This window comes from Parus major, chromosome 1 (assembly GCF_001522545.3).
Source record: "Parus major isolate Abel chromosome 1, Parus_major1.1, whole genome shotgun sequence".
Taxonomy (NCBI): Eukaryota; Metazoa; Chordata; class Aves; order Passeriformes; family Paridae; genus Parus; species Parus major.
In genome coordinates, this window is record NC_031768.1 from 73391670 (window position 1) to 73414247 (window position 22578).

The 22578-nt window shown below is 40.4% G+C and overlaps 1 protein-coding gene across 10 annotated transcripts in view; it reads right to left on the reverse strand.

Annotated features, from left to right (window-relative positions):
• The window catches only part of GRIA4 (glutamate ionotropic receptor AMPA type subunit 4), a 216440-nt gene that overhangs the window by 1730 nt on the left and 192132 nt on the right, over positions 1-22578 (reverse strand). The window contains exons 14-16 of one of the 10 annotated variants that reach the window (XM_019006143.1): positions 8409-8523; positions 6020-6154; positions 4488-4670 (exon numbers count right to left, since the gene is read on the reverse strand). The exons of 1 other annotated variant lie outside the window; for it this stretch is intronic. In XM_019006143.1, the coding sequence (XP_018861688.1) occupies positions 4536-4670; positions 6020-6154; positions 8409-8523 (385 nt within the window). In that variant the 3' untranslated portion in view covers positions 4488-4535. Of the gene's footprint in view, positions 1-4487; positions 4671-5906; positions 6155-8389; positions 8524-15411; positions 15527-22578 lie in introns of those variants that run through there. 8 more of the 10 variants (XM_019006142.1, XM_015621207.2, XM_015621218.1 and 5 more) reach the window with 8 other exon arrangements.

Genomic DNA, 22578 nt, shown 5'->3' on the forward strand with positions numbered 1-22578 from the left:
TATGTATATATATATATATATTCCTACAATTAGAGAAGGTAACTTTCAAAGAAAAACATAATTTATTGAGAGAAAGTGGTTTTATATGGTTTTCTACATTATGTCTAAATTTCCCATAAGAAGGCTTAAATTTTTGTTACTCAAAAATCTTTAGTTTCAGCTAAATCAGAAAAAACTATCCTGTTTAGGGACTAAATTACTCAAGCAAAAAAATCTGGATTTGTTAAAACATATATAGGTATGCCATCTAACTTTAGTCATCCAAAAATCAGGAGCCAAATCTAATAGGAATGTCTCATGTGATTATAAAAAAAGCAAAGATAACTAGTTTAAAGTAAATGATTCCCAGATGACTAAAATTAGGGTAAGTGTATAAGGTAAAAAAATTCAGCAAGGCACCCAAACTATATCCATTAGAAGAGATTTCAGCAATAACCATGTTAAAATATTAATGATTCAGGAAATCTGATTTCTAATCAGGAGAAGCTATGTAAATGGTACGCAGGGATGCAGTCTGAAATACAAATTAGATAAAAAGGGAGATAGGAGGGTGCATTCACATAGGAGCAAAAGGATAACAAACATTATAAAGTCATTTTGTTTGTTTTATTAGTAATCTCTACATATTGAACTTTATCCCTCTGAGCCCAGTTTCTCCTTCTGAGGTAGCAGTGAAATCCTGAGCTGGTGTTTGATATGTGGAGTTAATTTTATATATGAGTATATAGGGATGAGGAAAAGTCCTTAAAACTCCCAAACATTTCCACTGCTTCTGGTGCACTTCTGAAGAAATGCACTAGTCACTTAATATTGCACTGTTATCAGTAGCTCCTTAAAAAAATTGTCAAAAATATGGCAGCTGTTTGTGGCACAGTCAGAGCTTGGATTTAAAAGCAGCTTTCCAAACCAATTACCCTAAAAACTTCAGCTCTCAAAAGGACCCAAATTCAGGAAAAGGCCTTAGCTTACAGAGGGCATTATGGCATTCCCCTTACAATGAAAAACCTTGGCTTTGGTAAAGGACATCCTTTGAAAACTTTCCCTGCTGTCACTGTACTTTGTGACAGGGACTGTTACCAAACAAATCTTGATTTAAAACAACACCCAGACACAAAAAGTGTAGCAGAGGTGATGAGGAAGTGGGGACCTGGGCCTATACATTACCAAAAACTTCAACTACCTCCCAGCAGCAAATAAAACTCTCTGCATTTGCAAAGCACAGCCACAATGTGCAGTGTGGTATAGAGCCACATGGTGCACGTCCTGAGTCCCACTGCAAATGGTCAGTGGCAAGAAAAAAACTAAAGGTGCTTCAGTGTGGGAGAGGGATGAGAGTCCAAACCAGATTAGAAAGCAAACTTGGGTGGAAAAGGGACAGCTTGCTCCAGATGTGTTAGATTTCTCAGAAAGTCATCACTATCTGTTCACAGCTATTCAGAGTTTCCCACCTGGAAATCTGAGTGAGAGCACTCAAATTTGTATGGCATATACAAGTTGTATGTAACTGTGCTTTAGCTGCTCAGTCTAAATAACTTTCTGGCCATTGACAACACACTCAGGACAGAAAGACAATAAAAGAGATCCAGGATAAAACAAAAAAAAAAAAGAGGAAAAAGAAGGAAAAAAAAAAATGGAGAACAACACCTTCTCAACAGCCTTCCACAGAAGAACAGAAAAGCTGCAAGGAAATAACTCTTGTCCTCAGAGCAAGACTAACAACAGCTCAGCAACACACCACAGGACAACTCAGACACTTACAAAGCCAGGAGGAGCAGGTCAAACTTGTACTTGAGACAGCGCCATAAAGCCAAGTAACCAGGTAGGTGTCTGCTCTGTGTTTTAAACTATGCTATAGGTAACAAGCCAGGCTTAACTGTGCTGCTACAACATCAGATTTATGGCCTGGATGCAGAATAATTTGAGGAGTGGCTGGGATAAGAGGGAAAAGTCTTGTTATTTACTGTGAATATTACCCAAACTGTGAAAGTCTCCTTTCAGTAAGTGTATGTGGTTAATAGTGATAAGGTATTTTCAAATTTGTCATTAGTTTTGATTAGATTAGTTGTGAAATTAATCTTGTGAAAACACTCACTGCCCTGTTTCTAATGGGAAACTGGAATTTTGGAAACTGATATCCTCAGTCTGTGTAATACAGATATCCTAGCCTGTGTGTGTTCTTTTGTTGTTCAGGCTCCTCTAGTATTTGGGTCATAGGGAGGTGGCTTTGGCCCAAATACCTAAGATGAACTTTTAATGTATTTTTCTCTCTTGACTATGACATTGGAAGTATACAAGTCAAAATAAGTACATTGCACACTTACTGAGCCATCCTGTAGCACTTCACCTTTTTTTGTAGTTAATTGTAATAATGTTGTTTTTCATTGCTTTTTGTAGTTTGGCAATTAATTTCATTCATTAGTTATAAACAACAGCATGGGATGGGAGAGCAAGAGAAGGCAGCTGAGCTGGAAGCTGGTTCCTGAGCTTCATGGCCCACTGAGAAGGCCATGGAGAGGTGGTGGTGGAGGCTGGCTGGATACTGGGACAACCCCTTCAAAAACCTGTGGGTTTGGCATGAGGAACTCAGCAGGGCTTTGCCTTAGAGCAGCAGGACAGAAGGATGTTAAGCTTCTCACTGCTCTCGGCATCAGCTCTACTCGTATGCTAAGGGCTTAATACTAATGGAAAAACTCCTGCCCAGAGGAAGAGGAAAGGATTGTTCCCTCCTTAAAGCAAACTTTCTTCCCTGCCTTCAGCAGATGCAACTGCTTGCCAGTGCTTCTGGATGTCTTTATCCCACACATATAGACTTGTCCATTATCATATGATAATATGACAGAGGTAATATCTAATATAGATATATAATATCTATATAGACCCACATATACAGACTAGTCCTTCATTTTCATTTTCAGCTGCCTTGCAGGCAGGGTGAATTTACCTGAGGTAACTCATGTTTGACTGTATGAAACTAAAATAAAAATCATGGTAATGAATATTGATTGTCAAGAGGGTTATTTAAGCTATTTTATATTAGTTTAAAACATATACCATTAAAACTATTTGATGTTAGCTTAAAAAAGTCAGATGTGTTGGTTACTCATGCAGGTTAGAACCACCAGGCATCTTTCCATATTAGCAAGTTTTAGTTCCAATAGGATCTTTTTACTCCTTGGATAAAAAAAAAACCCAACAAAACAACAACAACAAAAAAGGTATCAAAGGTTTCAAAATGTGTAAGACAGACATATTTCTACAGAAATATGTGCAGTCATCATCATGGGCTCTGTAATGCTCCTAGCTGAACAGGGGTTCATGACTAGCACGTGTATGAACAGATGGCATAGTCCCTGATTTAGTCCCCCTGTGCAGCGTGGCACACAGGCACCTCTCACTGCCAGTGTGGCCAGGAGAGGGTGACTGGGCCTTGGCAGTCTTCCACATATGAGCATAAGCATTTTTATAAGAAGTTCACTTGAAATTTCTCGATTTCACATATATATTATGCCAAAGAAGCGGAAAGAATTTTAGAAGTCTGTCAATATTTGCTCAAAATCCTAGTGACTTTTTTGTGAATTTTAAAAATCTGCACCCTAAAATGTTAATTATCAGACGTTTTGACTGACCCAAAAATGAACTTCCAAAAATGAAAAACAAAATGCTACATTTTTGTATCGTTTAAAGCATATTTTTCCAATAGGAATTAATCTCTGTGTTACAACAAGTCCCACAGAAATCCAAACTTTAGAGTAAGGTACTTATCTTTCTTTTAAATCCAATATTCAGTTAGCTCTATTTTTTTATTATAAGAAAACACTAAGACTAAAAAAAATTCTGCACATATAATCAGTGTCTGTTGCACTGGAATAACAGAGCTGGGTGGCAACTGTGGGGATTGTCAAGTCATGCCACGTTTAGGATGTTCAGCCAACTTGGGCCAGGTCAGTATTTCAATGAAAGCTTAATTTTTTGTTTGCTTATTTTAAGACTGCATTTTGAATGCATTGCACTCTGCAAACTTGATAAGAAATATATTTTCTGGGATTCTTACTTTTATACCAGCCTGGGGACACTTTCAGTTGTGAGCATACCACTAAAGAATTTAACGGAAGAACGCATCTTTCACTTGCATTTTGCACAATGACTTGCACAGGATTATTTTTTTTAAGACCCTTATTACTGACAGTAGGGAGTGGACTTGGGAGAGTAACATTAGCATCTGGAAGTCCTGTGTCCCAGTGCACAGTAATGAATACAGATCTGTACTCTTGGAGTCCCCTTGACACATCCTGTGCCTCACATTTTCACTTGTGAGCAAAGTGCACACCTAACACTTTTTTTTTTTCTTTTTACATGGTGAAATTGGCAGCTCTGTTACAATTAAAATATGAGTCCTTCTAGAAGAGGGAAGAAAAGAAGACCCCAGAGAACAGTATGGAGGGGAGAGTTTCCCAGCCAGCCCCCTCCCTCGCGCCCCGAGAACCCACCTATTCCTCGCAGCGCTCCAGCTATCATGCTCAAACACCATTCTCTGCTCACTCTGTGTTTGCTCTGTACTGTATGGTTCGGTACTGTACGGGCTGTGCCTTTAGGCTGTAAGCTCCTCGGGACAGGGACCTGTTATGTGTCTGGCACACTTCACCTACTGTACAGCGCCGTCTACTCCAGCGCTACACAAATAATAAATAAAAAATGATAAGTGCATCTCCAGTTGTTCCCTACAAGCTTTTTTTTTTTTTTTTTTCCTAGGTGGCAACATAAGTATTATATTATTAATCATATTTCCCTAAACGTGTGTTTTCTACTTCCACTATAGGGATGGCTCAGGAAAATGTAGCTGAAGATAAATGTTAACAGAGGAGATGTGTGGCTTGCTATTCACAAGGGCAATGGAGCTCTAGCATAACAGGGTAGGGTGCTAGCTTCACTTATAAAGCAGCCAGCATAGCTTGGGAGCTACATAAAAGTTATATTTAGAAGCTCAATTTGCTGCTGCGTGCCATTTCCAAAGGTCATAGAGTTGATCTGTCTAATGATTAGTTGGCAAGATACTCACTGTACGGATGAGAGCAAGAGCATTAGTAAACCATCCCTGCACACCTACTCAGGGGAGCTATGCAGGATGCAGCTCGGCAGCATCAGCTCTTCAGCCTCCAAAACCACTGCATGAATGCCTAAAATACACTAGTCTTGACCTAGGTAATGGGGTTTGTTACTGAAAGCTGAGGGTGATAATCAAGGTCTATTCACTGGTTAGTGACTCCTTGTGACTATTATAGTGGGCAAAAGTTGACCTGAAGCAGGATAATGTGGGGAGGAAAAAAAAAAAAGAAAAAAAAAAAGCCACAAAATTAGCATAAAACATGAATCAAAGGGAGGGTCAAGGAACAGGGAGGGGAGGACGGAGCGAAGTCAAAACAACATTTAGACTTCTTGTAACAGTGCCTTTTCTTCCATTAGGTTAACTATGGTTCAGTGATGTTGTCTATCCTAAATCTTGATTACAGATAAGGCCAATATTGAATAATACAGGCTTGCAGCAATTTGTCACTAGTAGAGTGCAAACCTTTCAGAAAACAGACTTTCCAATCAAGTACTTGATTGAAACTGGCCCTCTGGATATATACTTTCTTAATTAAAATAGTTGTCATCTCTCAACTTGATTTGACAACTTTGAGTTGTTCAAAATGCATTTTTCATGTTAAAAATTCTTTGCAATGCAGATGTCTATAAGCAACATAGAATAATATACTGTACATCTGCAGCCAAAAGAACTGAACCACTTTGCACTGAAGTTTTCCAAAATATAAAGCTCTGTTCAGAAGCAAGCACCACTAGACAGACATGTCACAACACTGCGTTACAAGATGCATCACCCACTCGCTGTAGTAGGCCCTAAGTCCTACCCCTAAATTTTAATACTTTCGGTTCCATATACGTTGTAACCTTCTCTATAAGTTGCTAAATTCTGGGTATTCTGCGAGGAAGTTGGGTTAAAAGTCTGTGCACTCTTTGCCACCTTCATTCGTTTCGCCTCTGCCCTGGACTTGTAACAGAACTCTATCAAAGCCACCAGCATTGCCAAGCCCAAGCCTCCAACCAGAATGTAGAAGACTCCAGCAACGTTGCTGAGACTCAAGGCACTCGTCTTGTCCTGGGAAAACAGAAGTAACACAGTTAACCCTGGAAAACAGATCCCGAGAAGCACAAACCACACATTAAAACGTTAGAAATAGACAAATAACAATGTTTAGCTGAAGTTTCATGATAGCTGTTTACATACTTTAGAAAAATTTGACCTATCTGGATCTATAAAATATATTTTAAGCAACTGGTTTTCCTGGTTGGCATAAAAAAGTATTTTAAGTATATTGCCAACATATCAGGATGTCATTGCTTGCTTGCTTACTGCAAAGCATTACTTCCATTACATAGTTCTCTATTTTTGTTGTCTATTAAACAATGACATGTCTAGCTCTCTTTAGGGGACATTTCAGCACTGATATGAAACTGCATTTATGTAAAGCTCTTCAGAAGCCGTGGAATCCAGAAATCCATTTATATCAGACAAGACTCTGCCTGATCTTTACAAGAAACAGTAATTGAACTTGTGACAGGCATTGCTGTTAATTTAAAATATCCAGACTGAGCTTCTGATACTTAAATGTCAGGCGAAAATAACATGCGAGGCTTAAGTTCTTTCTTTGAACAAACACTTCCTTCGAAAGTGCACACTGTACCATACACATTGTGATATATTTGCCTCTTACCTATTATTGTATTTTGGTTTTATTTTACTACAGATACAGTTCTGGAACATGCCCATGGACTACTAAGCTTAATAACAGTATACTTCTAAATATCAATTTATGCAATTTAACATATTTTTTTATAATTTAGAAAAAAGTAAGGATTTTCTTTAGCAAATTATTAAATATACATAATTTTACAAAAAATCACCTTCTTGGCTGTATTGTAGTAAATAACTATTCTACATTTCTCTATACTTCACTGCTTAGTTACGAAGCACATTTTTTTGACTTGAAATCCATGTGCTTTTTCAGTATAGTTCTGAAGGAACTCTCTCAGGATTTACTTCATATGCTACATTGTGTGCCTTAAAATACTTATAAAGCTTTATTCTTACGCAGACTATATAATCTTTAGCTAAAGTAAGGAGAATACTTAACTTCTGATTGTAATCTCTATGAAATTTTAACTTACAAAGACTGCAAAAAATTTGGATGTTTAATTTAAAGAGGCACTATTCATGGTGTAATCAGTAGATTAGCACAGTAAAGGTTCCCATGGATGTACAGAGGTGATTATAGCTGGGTTCTGCTTTGTCTGTGCCTTTTTAACTGGCTAGAGGTATCTAAGTATCTTGGAGATGACTGTTCCTCTGGTGGCAATTCTAACATGGTGCTTGCAAACAAGGAGGAGGCAGGACTGAGAAAGACCTGCCCTAATGTAGGTGGTGGGTTGAGGCTTTCTCAGCTGTTATTTACAGGTACTTTGTCATCCTCTTAAAAGGTTTTCACTCCTTTTTTTTTTAAAGCACTTGCCAGAAAAAGCAGAATGTGTGAGAAAGCTTGTTTCCCAGGCTAATTTTATCAAGGTAAGTCCTGGGACATGCAGGCAGCAAGCAGTCAGTGCCTGTCATTCTTTCCTTTTAGCTGTGGCTGCAGAGGCTGCCGTGGAGCTGAGTACTGTGAAGAAATGCCAGACTCCTCAAATACAGGGCTGGCACTGACTGTGGAGTTTCCCAGCCATCAGAAAATACCCAGTTCTGGGTCTGTCCCCATAAAGAGAAGGAGCTGTCAGCTGCCAGGATTACTGTTTGGGTATGGACTAGGATAAACATTGGAGACTGTAGGAACTATTAATTACTGAAGCCTTTCACTTCAAAGCTCAAGTTAAGTTTTCCTTAGCCCTCAAGGAGCCAGGGACATCCCCAAAGGCCGCAAGACACCACCATCCTGGCCAGCAATGAAAGGCAATCCTTCCTGCTAGCATTTCTCCTGTTCAGAAAACTGCTGAGGTAGGCCAGCTCCAAAAGAAAGTGAGAGAGGACATTTCCTAAGCAGTCAATGGGAAAAGTCCATACCTTCCAGGCAGGAAGGAAACAACTAATCCAGCTTGCTTCTTCCAAACCCAAAAATCTGCTTTGTATTTCTTCAAGAGATGCTCTGAATATGTTCAGGGATTATGTTTGGTGATTTATATCACTGAAGACTTTAAAATGCAATAGTGCTTCCTTAAATTAAAGTGTGACCCCCACCAAGATGGGCCAATGCTGATTCATTCTGTGTCTACAGCTGGTTATTTTATTTCTACGTCATTTTGTTCATTACTTCCTCTACTGCTTTGTGAACAAGATAGTTAGGTCCCGAACTGTAGCGACTGACCTTACTTCCAGAGTCCTTGGGTCCACATTCACCTTTATCGTACCACCATTTGTTTTTCAGCTTGTCTAAGACGCCTGCCTCACTGAGTTTCAAAACGGCAAGGTTTACAGGAGTTCTTCACGTGGAAAATAACATAAATAACATTATATATGTTATTTTATGTTATTCAAGTAAAACTACATAGAATCGCATTGCAAAGTGACAGAGCAGAGGCCACAGTGGGTGCTATGTCATGTACTGTTGGCCCAGGTTTAGAGACAGACATATGACCGGGACCTGCTCCATCGCTTTAGGTAACAGGCACATACTGCTGGGGAAGATTTGTAAATAAATAGTATGCAATTACTGTGAACCCAAAACTATTGGCTTACACATATTAACAACACACCCTTCAGAGATATACGTGAGACAACTGCTTATGCGAATTAAGAAACATTAATTTGTGTTCCTTGCTTTCAATCTATTTTTAGTTTGTATGAATACAAACTAATAATATGATTTGGCCATAGGTATTTCATTTACTGCCCTCAAAATTATCCTGGCAAGAAAAGAAGATGCTTCCTGCACTGTGCTGCCCATAACCATTTGGCACAGCCCTGTAATAGGAGGTCTGCATGCAAAGAACTTGGGGGCAGAGCTGCGAAATCCCCTTATCCCCAGCTAAGAAGGACTGTGAGTCTTCCATTTTCATTTCCTGTTCCAAAATTATTTCAAAATTCAAAGTTTTTCCTTTAATCTCACTTATGCATGTCAATATTTCAAGGGTCTCAGGCTGGTGATAAATTTCTACTTGAAACAGCTTTTTTTTTTACTGGTGGCGTTTGCTGTGGGTGACGTAACAGAGTTTAATATTGAAATGAAGCCTAATGCAATGCCTCAAAATCCTAAAATGCTATAGGTTTACAGTGAAGTTGCTTAAACTCATTGAATAATGTCAGAGTATTATGGTAATGCCCCACTTCATGCAGAGCTATCTAAAAATGTATTAAATTATTAACAGATTTGTTTTATGTACTTTCCACTTCAAATCATTGTCCAGTTCTTAATGTGGTAGGCATATAGATATCTATTTATGTGCAGGTGTGCATGCAAATACAATATATATCAGAGAAGCAGGGAGATAAACAGAAATGGCATGTGATAGATAGCCTTGTGGTGATGTTAAATGCCATGATCCTGTGTGTGCCAGCAAATTCCTATGGGAAAATTTTTCTCCCATAATATCTGATAATCCATGCATTACTTAAACATTAACGTATGGATTTAAGGCTTAATAATAAATAATAAATAAATAATAAAGAAATAATCAGTGCAAACATTAATTAGTACAGCGTGACTGAACCTACTAAAATAGTTAGTATTGAAGAGGAAAGGGGCTTATTACACTGTATGAAATCCCCAAACACTTATGTATTGATGTATTTGTGCAGGTTTGTATGTAGCAGTGTAATACACAAGTAACAGCTTCTGAGCCTTGTATGCTATCCCTAGCTCTAGGGACCCTGCCTCTTCATATATTCTGATTACTCTTTCTATATCTACCTAAAGTGGGGGGATTCACCTCGCCTCAATATTTTCACCCCTAAATTATGCCCCATGCTTTGTCTGTCTGTCCAGAGCTCCCTGCAGTTAATGTCAAAAGGTAGGTACCTCCAAATGGTGGGCTTTGATACCAATATTAACAAAGGATGATGCTCAGATGCCTGTCTCTTCATTTGCTGCTGAGGAAGCCTTGGTGCCTTGGAGAAATTTTTGACAGCCACAGTTGGGTGAGAGGATTTCCCAGAACTCTCCAGTGATCACTCTAAGTAATGGAAAAGCTTCATCCACTTTCCAAATCCCACACATTTAATTTAGATGCAATACTCTGCTTCTAGAAACAAAAATGCCCATTTTTTGCTCTTTTCCAGTATTCAAACTTACATTTTGCCTTAAGGCTTCTGGCAGCAGGCTGTGCAGGTTGACAGAGGAACATGAGAGTCCCACAGCTGTGAAATGAGTGGGTTTTGGGTGCTGGCAAGTTGCCTGTCAACATGATCCTCTGCTGGCTTCTAGTGCAAGTGCAAAAGAATTAATATGATTTGAATAGCCGTCATCTGTAACATGTCATGCACTGGCACTGAGCCACATTCCCATGCTCCTAAATCCCATCAGTGTAACAGGGCTGGTTATGACAAAGGTAAGGGAGCATACAGGTACTGTTCTCACTTGGAAAATCAGAAGCCTATAGAGTTGTTGCAGATTAAACTGATAACTAGGAATAGATATGAACTATCAAGGCTGTCAGGAAATTAGGAACAAATCAGAAAACAGATGTCTCCATGTCCTTCACTTCTTTATTCAGCACGAAGACTTTAGGCATATAAAGCCTGAAACAGGCCGGGGATTTTTTCTTTTTTGCAACTGCAGTTCCTTTAATGTCATCCTTTCTGCATTGAATCTGCAAGGAAGCTCTCAGGTTTTCCTCAAGGAAAAACAATCAACTTCACACTTTAAATTGCCACACTATCCTCAATTTCTAAGTGATCTCAATGGCAATGGTCAGCAGAGGAAGTTCCCATTTTTCAGTGGGATGCAGTAGTGATTTGACTGATGCCAGGCCCTTGTTTCTCCTCTCCATGAGTTTTGGTGGAAAACTTTCTGAATGAAGGCCTTGCTGATGCTCAAGAAAGTCTTTCTTCTGCTGCTCTCTTTCTTGCCTGCCTTAACAAGGCCCTGTGACATTTCCTTCACATCTGACCTCAGCTGTGATGAGAGAGAAGCATTCTGAGAAAAACTTAAAGTTATATATTACGATATTTTGAAATATTTTACGTCTTCAAAACAGGATTTCTGTCCCAATTTAAGTTAGTCCACTGTGATGGGAAATGCACATGGTCCAATACAAGAAGCCCAGACAAAGGGGCTGAAGAATGGAAAAGGAAGATGTTTCACTTATGATTTTCAGAATCACAGCATATTTGCAATCACAGTAAGTGATTGTAGGTGTAGTGAATTTTAATGGAATTTAGGCTTTTTGGTTTTTTGTTTGTTTCATTTTCAGTAGGAGATTTTCAACAGCTCCTATGGGAGATGCATGTCCAGAGCACCTTGGCTCTTGGGGCAAGTCACTTACTTTGACCATGTCAGTCACAAACTCAGAGACTACAACTTACTACTAGATTGCTTACAAAATCAGCTGGTGAGTAGTCCAACTGATATTAAAGAAGACAAACAAAAAAATTGGTATGGTTTGCTGTATGTGAACAAGAGCAATGTACTGAAGTCACATACAGGGGATAAATTCAGCATTTATAATGAAATTTTCCATTAATTTCAGTTTTGTGTCCTTAATATGGCAGTGGAAAATTACAGATCTGGGTTTTTTTCAATTGCTTAGTGATTCCTGAATTACTAATGTTGGGCTAAATCTTCAATTAGCGTAAACTGGCACAGTTTGTGAAAATCAGTAGTTTTTTTTCCAGTCTACAGCTGCTGAGAATCTCTGTTGTATATAAACAGGATCCAACTGCCTCAAGTTCATGTAAGGATAACATATGAGAAATAATAACTAAAATTACTCTTTATCTATGGTGAATAATTTGCTTCACGTAGCCATAGTCCAAAACTGCTGTGTGACAGCACAGGAGACCCTGTTCTTCACCCATGTGCTGGAGTCAGTGTTGGCACAGCCTGACCTGGGCACAGGGACACTGGTTTTCTAACTTTTTATCATGCTCTCAGCCCTCCTACTTCCTCTCTTGGCTTCTTACTGATTTCCTCCTATCCTGACATCAGTCACTTGTTGTTGGAAGGGCCATTTTTTAAGAGCCTCAGGCTGGATCTTGAGCCAGCAACATCAGCAAAATCAGATTGCTTTAAAATGGCATTAATGAAGTCGCTGTGTTCAGGACAACAAATGGGCAATTATAACATTTAAATCACAATAGTGAGTGATTCTGAAACAAATATAGAATTCTGGTAGACAAGGATTTTAAAAATGCAATCACGGGTATATTTTAGGAGCATTTTCATTACCCACTCATGGCTGAGACATTAAGTGAAAGGTCAGTCTCACCAGGTGACCGAAAAAAACATGGGCCACCGTGTTCTCCTGAGGGCTGCCAGCAGAGACTGGAAAGGATCTCCATCAGCACAGCTTCTGTCCACTCACACTTTATAAAAACAGTGGAGCAAAGTGCAGAAACTGCGTTTCAGTGCCTTCCCATGCACCACATGAAATGATGGCATACAGTTAGGATCTGAGGTAACACTTTCAAAAACACTCAAATGACTTGAGGAACTCACTTTTATCTTCAATCACGAACTACTTAATGAGATCACTAAACCACAGGGGGTTCCCACAGGGCAGCTTTCTGAACTGTCTTTCTGAATTTTGGCAGATTGTCCCTTAAAGGGAACAATAAATGGGGAGGCTAGAGGTGACCTTTGTAACAGCAAGAGAATGGAGGTAGGAGACATCTTGTTTTACAGAGCTATACAAACCTTTGGAGAACAGCTGAACTCTCTGGAAGCTCCCTCATTTCTGTAGTCCTCTGTATTATCATGAAGGCTTATTGTGGGTCTACACTCTCATTTTCTGAATAACACATCTCAAATAGTAACAGCACAGTTGCCAGTCAAGCCTCAGGTGTTTTATTTCTTTCAAGAGAAGAGCAATTTCTTATGCTCATTTATGAGAGCGCAAAGCCCTGATATTTAAACTGGAGCTGCTAAAAAAGCTCAGGGTTTGTTCTTTTTAAATTCATACAATGAAAAGAAGTATTCTTAAGCTTCTGAAGAAGGTAAGAGCTTAGTTCAGGATTTGTGGGTAGCTATCAGTTTTACAAAAGTAACATGTAGTGTCCTGGTTACTCCACTAATGATAATTTGATAGTAGAAAAGAAATAAAATACTTAGAGCTCCATTAATTCAGCAGAAAGGGTCTTGACTTCAATTGATCAAGACTGTTTCTGAACAAGGAAATTAATTTTACAGATGATAAATGGCTGTTATCCTTTGGGGAATCAGCCTGGCTGTAGTTTATAACCCAAGACCAGATGCTGCTGCAGTGCAGACTTTGAGAAGCATGGGAATGCCTGCTCACCTGCATGACGTGCCTGGGTCCACCAAACGTGGCCAGTGTAGGTACATGATAGACCCGGAGCTTCCCAGGACCACTGGTGCCGCCTACTCACTCAGCTGTGCCTGGGAAAAAACTGTGGCAAGAAACAGGCCCCAGGTCAGCTCATGGCAGACTGTTTGTAGTCCCAAAACCACAGGCTGAGCTCCATCATGCTCTCCATCCTCTGCTAACACTGTCCTACCCACTACATTGTCTACTGTATCCTCAACTGCCTGTGTCACCTACTGTTTATTTCCACTGGTAATGTGTTCCTTCCTTCCTCCTGCATTCACAGGTCCTCTGTTTCTCCATGAACCACACTCCCTGCCTTTCTTTTTCACTTTTCCCCCTGCAACTCCTTTTCCTGTTACTTTCCACCACACCAAACTTGCTCCTTCAGCACTTCCAGACATTTCCCTGGTGAAGCCCTACACGTCGCTCTACCATGAGCTGCTCCCTTTTTCCTGCTTCATGACTCACAGCACCTGTGGCTGGTAAATAGGGAAACTAAGTTAAAAAGCATCCTTAGTTGGCTGTCTAGTTTTTGTCTTACTTTGCAACCACTGCAGGCTTATGAGGAGGATATTCTAAGAAAACGGAGGTATTTTAATGGTTTTATTCTCTGCCTGTGACGTTAAAAAAGAAAATAGATAAATACTCCTCCTCCAGTAATGCAAAAGCTCAGGCTTGAGTAGAGGTAAGTGCTATTGGGTCTAATCTATCTGAACATTTTGGAAGAGAAAATAGAGACCATTTTTGAAACTGTGACTGCTGGCAAGCAGAGCGGTGTGGGGAAAAATAGGTAGAGCAGCAGGATTGAAGGCAAAGTGAAGAGGATTAGGAGACCAGTTCTGGGTGAGTGCAGAACAGCCCAAGGGATGGTCCCTGAGGCCAGGACACAGCATGAAAGAGCAGGAGGACTAAAGAAGGAGAGAAAATAGTAAGAAAAAAATATATGTAGGCAACTGTAAAGAAAGCTACATAAACTGTATATGACAAATTAGTCAAATTTAATCATCTGTATCTGACTAGCTCTGTTCCTGCACAGCTACCTGTGCAGCATTCTCTAATATATTGTTCACACACAAGCACATAAATAAATATTATTACATGCTGCCTGGAACAGAAGGGGTATTTTTAATACCTCAATTCTCTCCCACTTCACCATCTTCCACATTTTTGCTTCTTTTCAGCACCAGGCAGCATCTCAAATGAAGCTGTGAGAAAGCAAGGAAGTACTGGTACTGGCCATATGGAAGACAGGGGAATGCAGAAAGAATATGAAGCTGTTAACACCTCAGCCTAGCATACATCCTAAAATTCCTGTCCAATAAATTCTGGTAAATTATGCCTAGGGAAGCACTATGGATTTCAATTTGTTGGAAAGATATCAGAAAATGTCAGCATGAAGATATTTTAACCGCAATTTATCTTCCTATTTGGATACTTGTGAAAATTGTGATTTGTACTAGTATTGTTTGTGTCAACAGTGGATCCCTGAGCCTGGACCACACATTAAATTACCCCTCAAAGATAGTCACACTGATTTCTTTCCCCTTTTCCTCTAATGTCACTGAAGGAAAAAAGTCTTAGCTGGCGAGCAGGCTTCTGAAGGTATTTAACAAGCGTGGCAAAGGCCCACCATGAATTCAGAAGATGCATGTTCCCGAAAACCGGTGATAGATCTCACCCCAGAGACCATTTACGAGTTCCCCTTGGGGTGCCTGAACAAATGCAAATATTTTTGCTTTGACAGTAATTGCATACACCTTGGTTTCAGCTGCAGGTACCAGCAGTGCTGTGCTACTGGTGAAGCTGTTTTGTCGCAGGTAAGACCCCAGCAGATGCACCAATTACTTCACATACTGTTTACCCGCTTTTGGTGACATTGAGGCTAACCTTGGAGTCACCTCCCCCGCTGCCACATTCTCCTTTGTCGTACCACCATTTGTTTTTCAATTTGTCCAAGAGGCCTTGTTCATTCAGTTTTAAAACTGCGAGGTTAACAGCATTTCTTGAAACGATAAAACATATTTTGTAAGAAACTGCACAGCTGTTAAGATGTTAGAAGGAATGAGGACTTAAGCTGTTTATAAGCTTGATCCACACACTAAATAAACCTCTCATTTCCATATTTCAAAGCTCTTGGCAGCACAAATAATTGTGGTTACTTCCAAATGTGAAAAATGTGTTTCCAGATCTAGAAACAATTTTCAGAACAGCTTGGATTTTAATGCAAAAATTCTATCAACCAACCCAAACTATTTTTGCAAAATGATGATAAAACTCCGCCTGGAATTAAAAATGATTTACACAGATTTATTTGAATCTATATTTAAAGTATGTTCAGTGTGGGCCCAGGCTGTTTTTTCAAGCAGATGAGAAAATATATCCCCACGAACTAAAGAGGCAAGATCCAGACTGCCTGTGCTAGACGCTGCCAGTCGCTGTGTCACTACAGTTCTGACATGAAGCACTTCAGGCTGATGCTGCCTGAGCTAAGGATTAGGGCTCCAGAAACAGGCCATGGGAGGAAGAGCTGAGAAGGACTAACAGCTCTCCAGAGCCAATAGAAAGCACTGGACAAAAGTGCCCTGAGTTCTGTCTGTCTGAAGCCCTGCTGTTGGCACATCTGTACGTATGGGATGCAGGCTCGGGAGTCCTGCTCCCTTTGCACATTAGAGACCTGGGGACCAGCTTAGTGCCATGACTCCAGGGACTGCCCTGCTATTCTGAGAGAGCACCCTGTGTCCCAGCCCAAAGAGCACCTGAGGAACACAGGAGGAAGGTGGTGATGAAGGGTGTCTGCACCGGGGAAACCTGGGAACAGTGCGGCCAAACTGAAGCTCAGGCACTGCTGGAAGAGAAAAGCCAGCCAATTAGCTAAGTGCTGAGAGACAAGAAAGTTTTTTGGACATCCTGAGGACCCAAGATACAAGGAGTTTTTTTTTACATCCTGGGGGCTTTTATCTGGAGAGTTTATACATGTAACGATACCACTGGATGAAAGACAAATCCTGCTTTGTTAGCAACACAGTGGCATGAGCACAACAGACTGAAAGGGGTTCTGTGAGCCTGGTGTCCTCCAGATCATGTTTAAATGCTCTTTTTTCAGATGGGAGAAATACCTGAGAGAGTCTTTAGATCTGTGCAGGCAGAGGAGCATTGCCAACACAAAGGCTAAAGCACAGAACCACGGCTTCTGTAGGAACTCAGGGATGCTGGAATTGCACTGAATCTCAGCCAAGAATTAGGACACAGCTGGTCCTAGGACACAGTTGCTTCTGTGCATGCTCAGAGGTTTCCCTTTAGAGGTCCAGAGAACATCAGGACTGGATGGCAGCAGTATAAACAGTACAGTCCACCATACAAACCCAAAAGATAGGCATCTGGACTTAGGACAGTGACTGTAGCCACTACATAACGTTTTAAAATCCTTCCATAACTAATCTGCCAAGGTATTTATGCAGCCTTCATCAGCTCCAAAGGAAACTTTGCACTTGTTTAAGTGTACAGCTTCCCATCTGTATTACTAAGACCCTAAACAGTCACGTATCCTAATGATACACAACTACATCAGAATCAAGAAAATTTTATCTTCCTATTTTTATGTCCAGAGGTCCCTAGTGCATCCATGCTCATCAGACACATACACCCTCTCTGACGGGTGTCTGCCCAGGCTTGCTTGTGGCTCTGCAGAGGCACATGGAGCAGTGGCACAGTTCATATCCAAAATACTTGAGAAGTGTCAGTGCTTAACTACTGCCCATTGGGGATGATATGGGGTTGAGAAAGATGGAGTTCCTCTCTCTGAATTTGTTTAATGCTTTCAAGATCTGGCTGTCAGGACTGAGTGCGATAAGACAAGAACTATGACTATCGATAGCATCCTCACTTCCAACAACAATGAGAGGATGTAACACCTTCAAAGCACTCGGAGAAGGGCCAGGAAGAGATCCTCTAGCAGCAGGGCTTTATCAAAGCATGTGGCACTAGAAGACACTGGGGTTTGTGATTCAGCCTCTCTAGAGATGGCTGATCTCTCGTCCCTAGGGGTCTTTTCTGACCTTGGAATGGAAGTTTTTCTCTCGCTTGTTAAGAGAGATATCTTCCTGGCTAACAGGTACAGACAATGGTACTTCACAGCTTATGGGGAATCCTTTACTACACTGGTCTATCCGTGGGACAAAAGTCAGCCTCAGGACAAACCTTTACTGTCTTCTGGTAACAGCTTTTCATACAGCTCCTCCTGGATGAAAGACAGGTCCTTTCTGTCTGGTCACGAAGTTTGGAAACTACTTGTGTCTAGATCTGGTGTCACCTAACTTCACTGCAGTTAGACTTATATGAGATTTTCAACAGAGATAAAGTAATTGCTTGTCTGTCCCAGAAAGTGAAAATGAGAACTGCAGTGGGAGTGATAACAGACTGCTCTTGGTGGATAAATCTTTAAGGGGAATTTAGCAGCCGGGCTGACAAATGTGATTTTGTATAAGTGCTCTAATTATGGTTCACACTCCAGAGGGAGAGAAGCAACTGCAAAATTGGAATGAAATTGTTCATTTGTCCCTTTTGTTCTTGGAAGCAATTGCTTTTGAGCCAGTCATATTTACTACAGATTTTTTCATACTCAGCTTTTCATTACAAAGCCTGTGCTTTCAGTCTGTTTGCCCCATTCAAAAAGTTAACTGTGTGGCCAGCCTTGCCACTTAACAGACAGATTTCCAGTACCCTAAACATAATTCTTACCTTTTTAAGGACATTGGGACTGGGGTATAGATGAAAGATGATCCTGGAACAACATCACTTAGAAATACATCTGGAGCCTGCTGTCTACAAAGTCAATGTCAAAACTCCTTCTTGCTTCAACTGGATCCAAACCAAGGCCTAATTTAATGCTGCTGTGTCGAATTGTCACACTGGACAGCAAACACAAGCAGCTGCTTTGACAGTTCTACAGATGTTGGCAGGATTGATCACTATCACAAAAAATGAAATGTATTTCAAGGAATATCACTAACTCTCAACATGCCACTTAATCTCAGTCTGATTTTAAAGCAGATGGGAAACCCTATCAATCTGTCTATCTGAAAAAAGCATCCTCAAACTATTTCCTCTGAGCTGTAGTCTCTCAAGTGTGAACATTGAAGTTCACCAAATTAGACAAAGTCCTTATGCTAAAATCCTTAGAAAGGTTTTTCTTTTCAATCTTTATCTTATTTTGGGTGAAGATGTTACCTGATAATTTACAACTTTTTTTCAAGTTAATGTCTACTTACACCTTTCATTTGGATATTCCAAGATGAATTAGAAACAACTAGGTGATATCTTTGACAACTAATATAAGTTCTTGTGCTTAATTTTCATGTTGAAGGGAAAGAGCTTTCTCACTTGCCAAATGTTTAAATTTATCTTCCAAAGCATTAAAGATTATCAAGGAAAATTTTCCCACAGTCATTTTGAGAAGCAGCTGGTTGATAGTAATCCTAGAGTAATAAATAAATAAATGAAACCCATTCATGAGAGGGTTATTTAGCTGGGTTATTAGCCATATCCATAGACAGTTTCACAGCACAATAGAGAAATGAAAATAAAAAGGATGAAGAAGTAAATGTGGATTTAAGCTGCAATCATCACTCTGAAATGAAACTGTATTGTTTATAAATGTAACACATTATTGTCCTCATCATGTCTAGTAGGCCATGTAAAACCAGGTTAGTTTCACACTGCTTTCTCTGTTGCTTTGTTATCCAGGTCCACCTCAACATGCGGAACTAAATCATTTCCCTCTGGTCAGCAAAACACAGAGAACCTTTACTCAACACAGCTGTACCTCCCAGGTAGGTCATAACTGAGAGCCTAAAATGTGTGATGGTGACTGTACTGAAAATTATATACTGAGACTTCAGAGCCAGGCTAGATCACCCACACTCATCCTAGACAGTGCTTTGTTCTGCCACAGAGGAAGACATTTGGAAACCTGAGTCTCCATGGCAGAAACTTTTCTCTCATCTTAAGAAGTAGATATGTATTCTCAATACCACACTTAGTCCAAACTCCCACTAAAGACAACATATTCCTCAATAAAGGAATTGATGTCTTTGCAAGAGTCAGGGTTTAAGACCAGAAAGCAGGAAAGGGCTTCAATATTTGACTCTTAATCCTTGGTGTCACTGCACAGTCCTGCCTTTTCCATTACTCAGAAAACAGAATCCTTGCATGCAGTAGTCAAGACAGTTTAGACAAAACTGCAACCCTCACTTCAGTAGCACTTGGGTGCATGGACAGTGATTTCAATGTATGGGTCACAGCTATTTTTAACCAACCTTTAGAATTACAGTATGAAAAATGTGATGAGAATTAAATCATTATCACTCATTTAAAATCTTTAAAATCCCTATAAATCTCCCTATAAATAAACAGTAGTAAGCAGTTTAAAACATTAATTAGTATCCCTTCTCTTTTCTTTTGAAGAGCCCATCTGTGTTGTAGGTACACCTGACACAGTTACCAACAGATAAAACTGCACAGACAGATGCCAATGGGACTAGCCAGTCCCTTGCAAAATAGCATCAGTGATTCCAAACAGATACCTCATTTGTTACCCAAGAGAATTGCAGCAGGTTTTTTCCCAAAGCCCAGGGAAGCCAGCAGAGGGGTTGGCTTTGACTTCCAGTGAGTCTGGATCACATCAATGGTTAGCAGTTGACCCATCTGTTGGACTTCAGTCTGCAAGAAGCAGTGAGGGAGGCATGCAACAAAAGACCTGAACGCCATGGTGCACCTCACTGTGGTACGCAGCTCATGTATATGCTCAAACACAGGAGGGGCTTTTCCACAGCTGATAAAGACACACAAAGGTCCCTGCACCACAAGGGAATGAGACAGAGGTCCAGGCTAGGGACCACTGTAGCCAACATCACCAGCACTACTGGAAATCTGAGACAGTCATAGCAGAACATCATGAAAAGGGACACAACATTTTGCCTAATGCAACAGTTTCAACATCAATTTCAGCACAGCAACTCATCACTCCTTAGAAATCAGGAACTAAAACATGAAATGCATTCTGCTCAATAAGATCAAGCCTGTTCTCACAGTCTAATGCCCAGAGCTTGAATACACACAACAGAAAGAAAAAAAAGCTCTCTCCAGCCTGGTTAGGCTGAATAAGTACCCAGATGTATGTATACTTGTATGCAAATATGTGCACTCTCAGCCAAAGCTGCTTTTCATTTAAGTCATTCAGTTCCCAAAATGTCTGGATGCACCATGGTTCATAGGATGTGTGGAAAGCACCACCCATCAGCACCATTCAGCATCATCCCAAAATGCAATTCTAAGGACTCAGCCTTGGCCTGGTTCATGGAGACTGTCTCCATGAAGTATGATCTCAGAATATCTGCTTTTGAATACTAAATACTGAATACTGGCAAAAAGGTACAGACGGTACCTAAGTACTCATTACAACAAAGGCAGGATCTCTGCTGTAGGCATTTATTAACAATATTTTAGGCAGCCGGTAGAGCTTTGCCAGGAAAACTCAAATGTCTTTAGCTATTTAAACAGCTTTGACATTTTCCTGAATCCCTTTCTTGAACTTAGTCTCATAAATTCTGTGTAAGTGGCATGTTAGATAGCAAAAATACTTCCCTGCATCCTGGGCATATTCTTAGCACAGCTCTGCAGTTATCATCACAGACGGCGGCACTGTTGTTTCACTGCTAGGACTGGGGATGTTGTTCACTTGCAATAATGAAGGAGCAAGATGTGCAAAAATAACGTGACTCACTAATGAGACCCTACATACATGAAAACAGCCTTGCTTCAATTGCAGCCATAGTGTACAGCCCATCATCTGAGAAATGCTGGGGCCACCACTGCAGCTGCCGAGGCAAAAGCGGAGCAGAGACCCCAACCCTTCAAAAGGCTTTTCACAAATCATTCCCACAAGGGATTTCAAAGTCTCAGAAATTGCTCAGTCACTTAGAAGTCACGTGGTGCAGAGAGATGGCATCTCTGGTTAACCTCAGATTCTCTGAACACAGAACTAAGTTCAACAAGGAGTACTGAATGCTATATGAACAAAGCTCCATAGGTGGGCCATACGTGAGGTACAGACCAACTGGCAAAATACAGAGGCTTGCTTTCTATTATGATAAAATATATAGCCACATTGTCCTATAAGTTTGTTGCACATATACTCCTGTATAACCGGTAAGGAAAGGGGAATCAGCAAACTACTGTACAATGGGAAGTAAAACCACAGATGTGATGTTGCATCAGCACAAGAGGAACAAGCTTTCCCGAGACTGCAGTATCACAGGCAGTGTAGGCAAGTGATGATGTGTCTCAAGCAACCCCAAGCTCACTTTCCTCCTTGCATTTTGGATGTCTCTCCCTGCAGCTGCCTGCTGGTGCAGCCATCATGCACACCAGCCCCTGGGCACTCCTGGCACAGGCTTCCTCCTGCAGGACAAGGCAGAGAGGCTGCTCAGTGATGCCAAGGTCAGTGACCTTATTTCAGTGATGTGAATTGCAGTTATTCTCTCATGATCTAATCTGTATCCAGCCCAGGTGGCTTGGGAAGAGGAGGCCACAGCTGCCAGGAGCCTCTCCTCGCCCCCCCAGCCTAGCACTTCCTGAATGCAGCTGAGGATCTGTCTTAAATGTGCTTAGCACAAGTGGGTGCATTTTTATAGCTTGTCTATATCATACATTCAAATGATTTTTAACAGGAAAAATGAAAATGCAACCCTACCAAGCAAAAAATTAAGACCTGCACATCATCTGAGCTGTTTATTTAATCCATGTTTTGAAAAGCACTGATGGCAGATTGTAACACAACACAAATGTAGTGCGGTTTAAGGGTGTTTGACAATTCATCAAGAGAAATTAAGTGTAAAGCTGCATGGAACTGGCTGAATATGTTTAATAAATTAGGAATTAAACAAGCTCTCTGTTAATGAGGAAGATGTAGCCAAAGCTTACATCACTGTGTACTCAGAAGGCTTGAAGGATCAATAATGTAAATATTAAAAGGGAGAGCTAATGCATGAACATTTT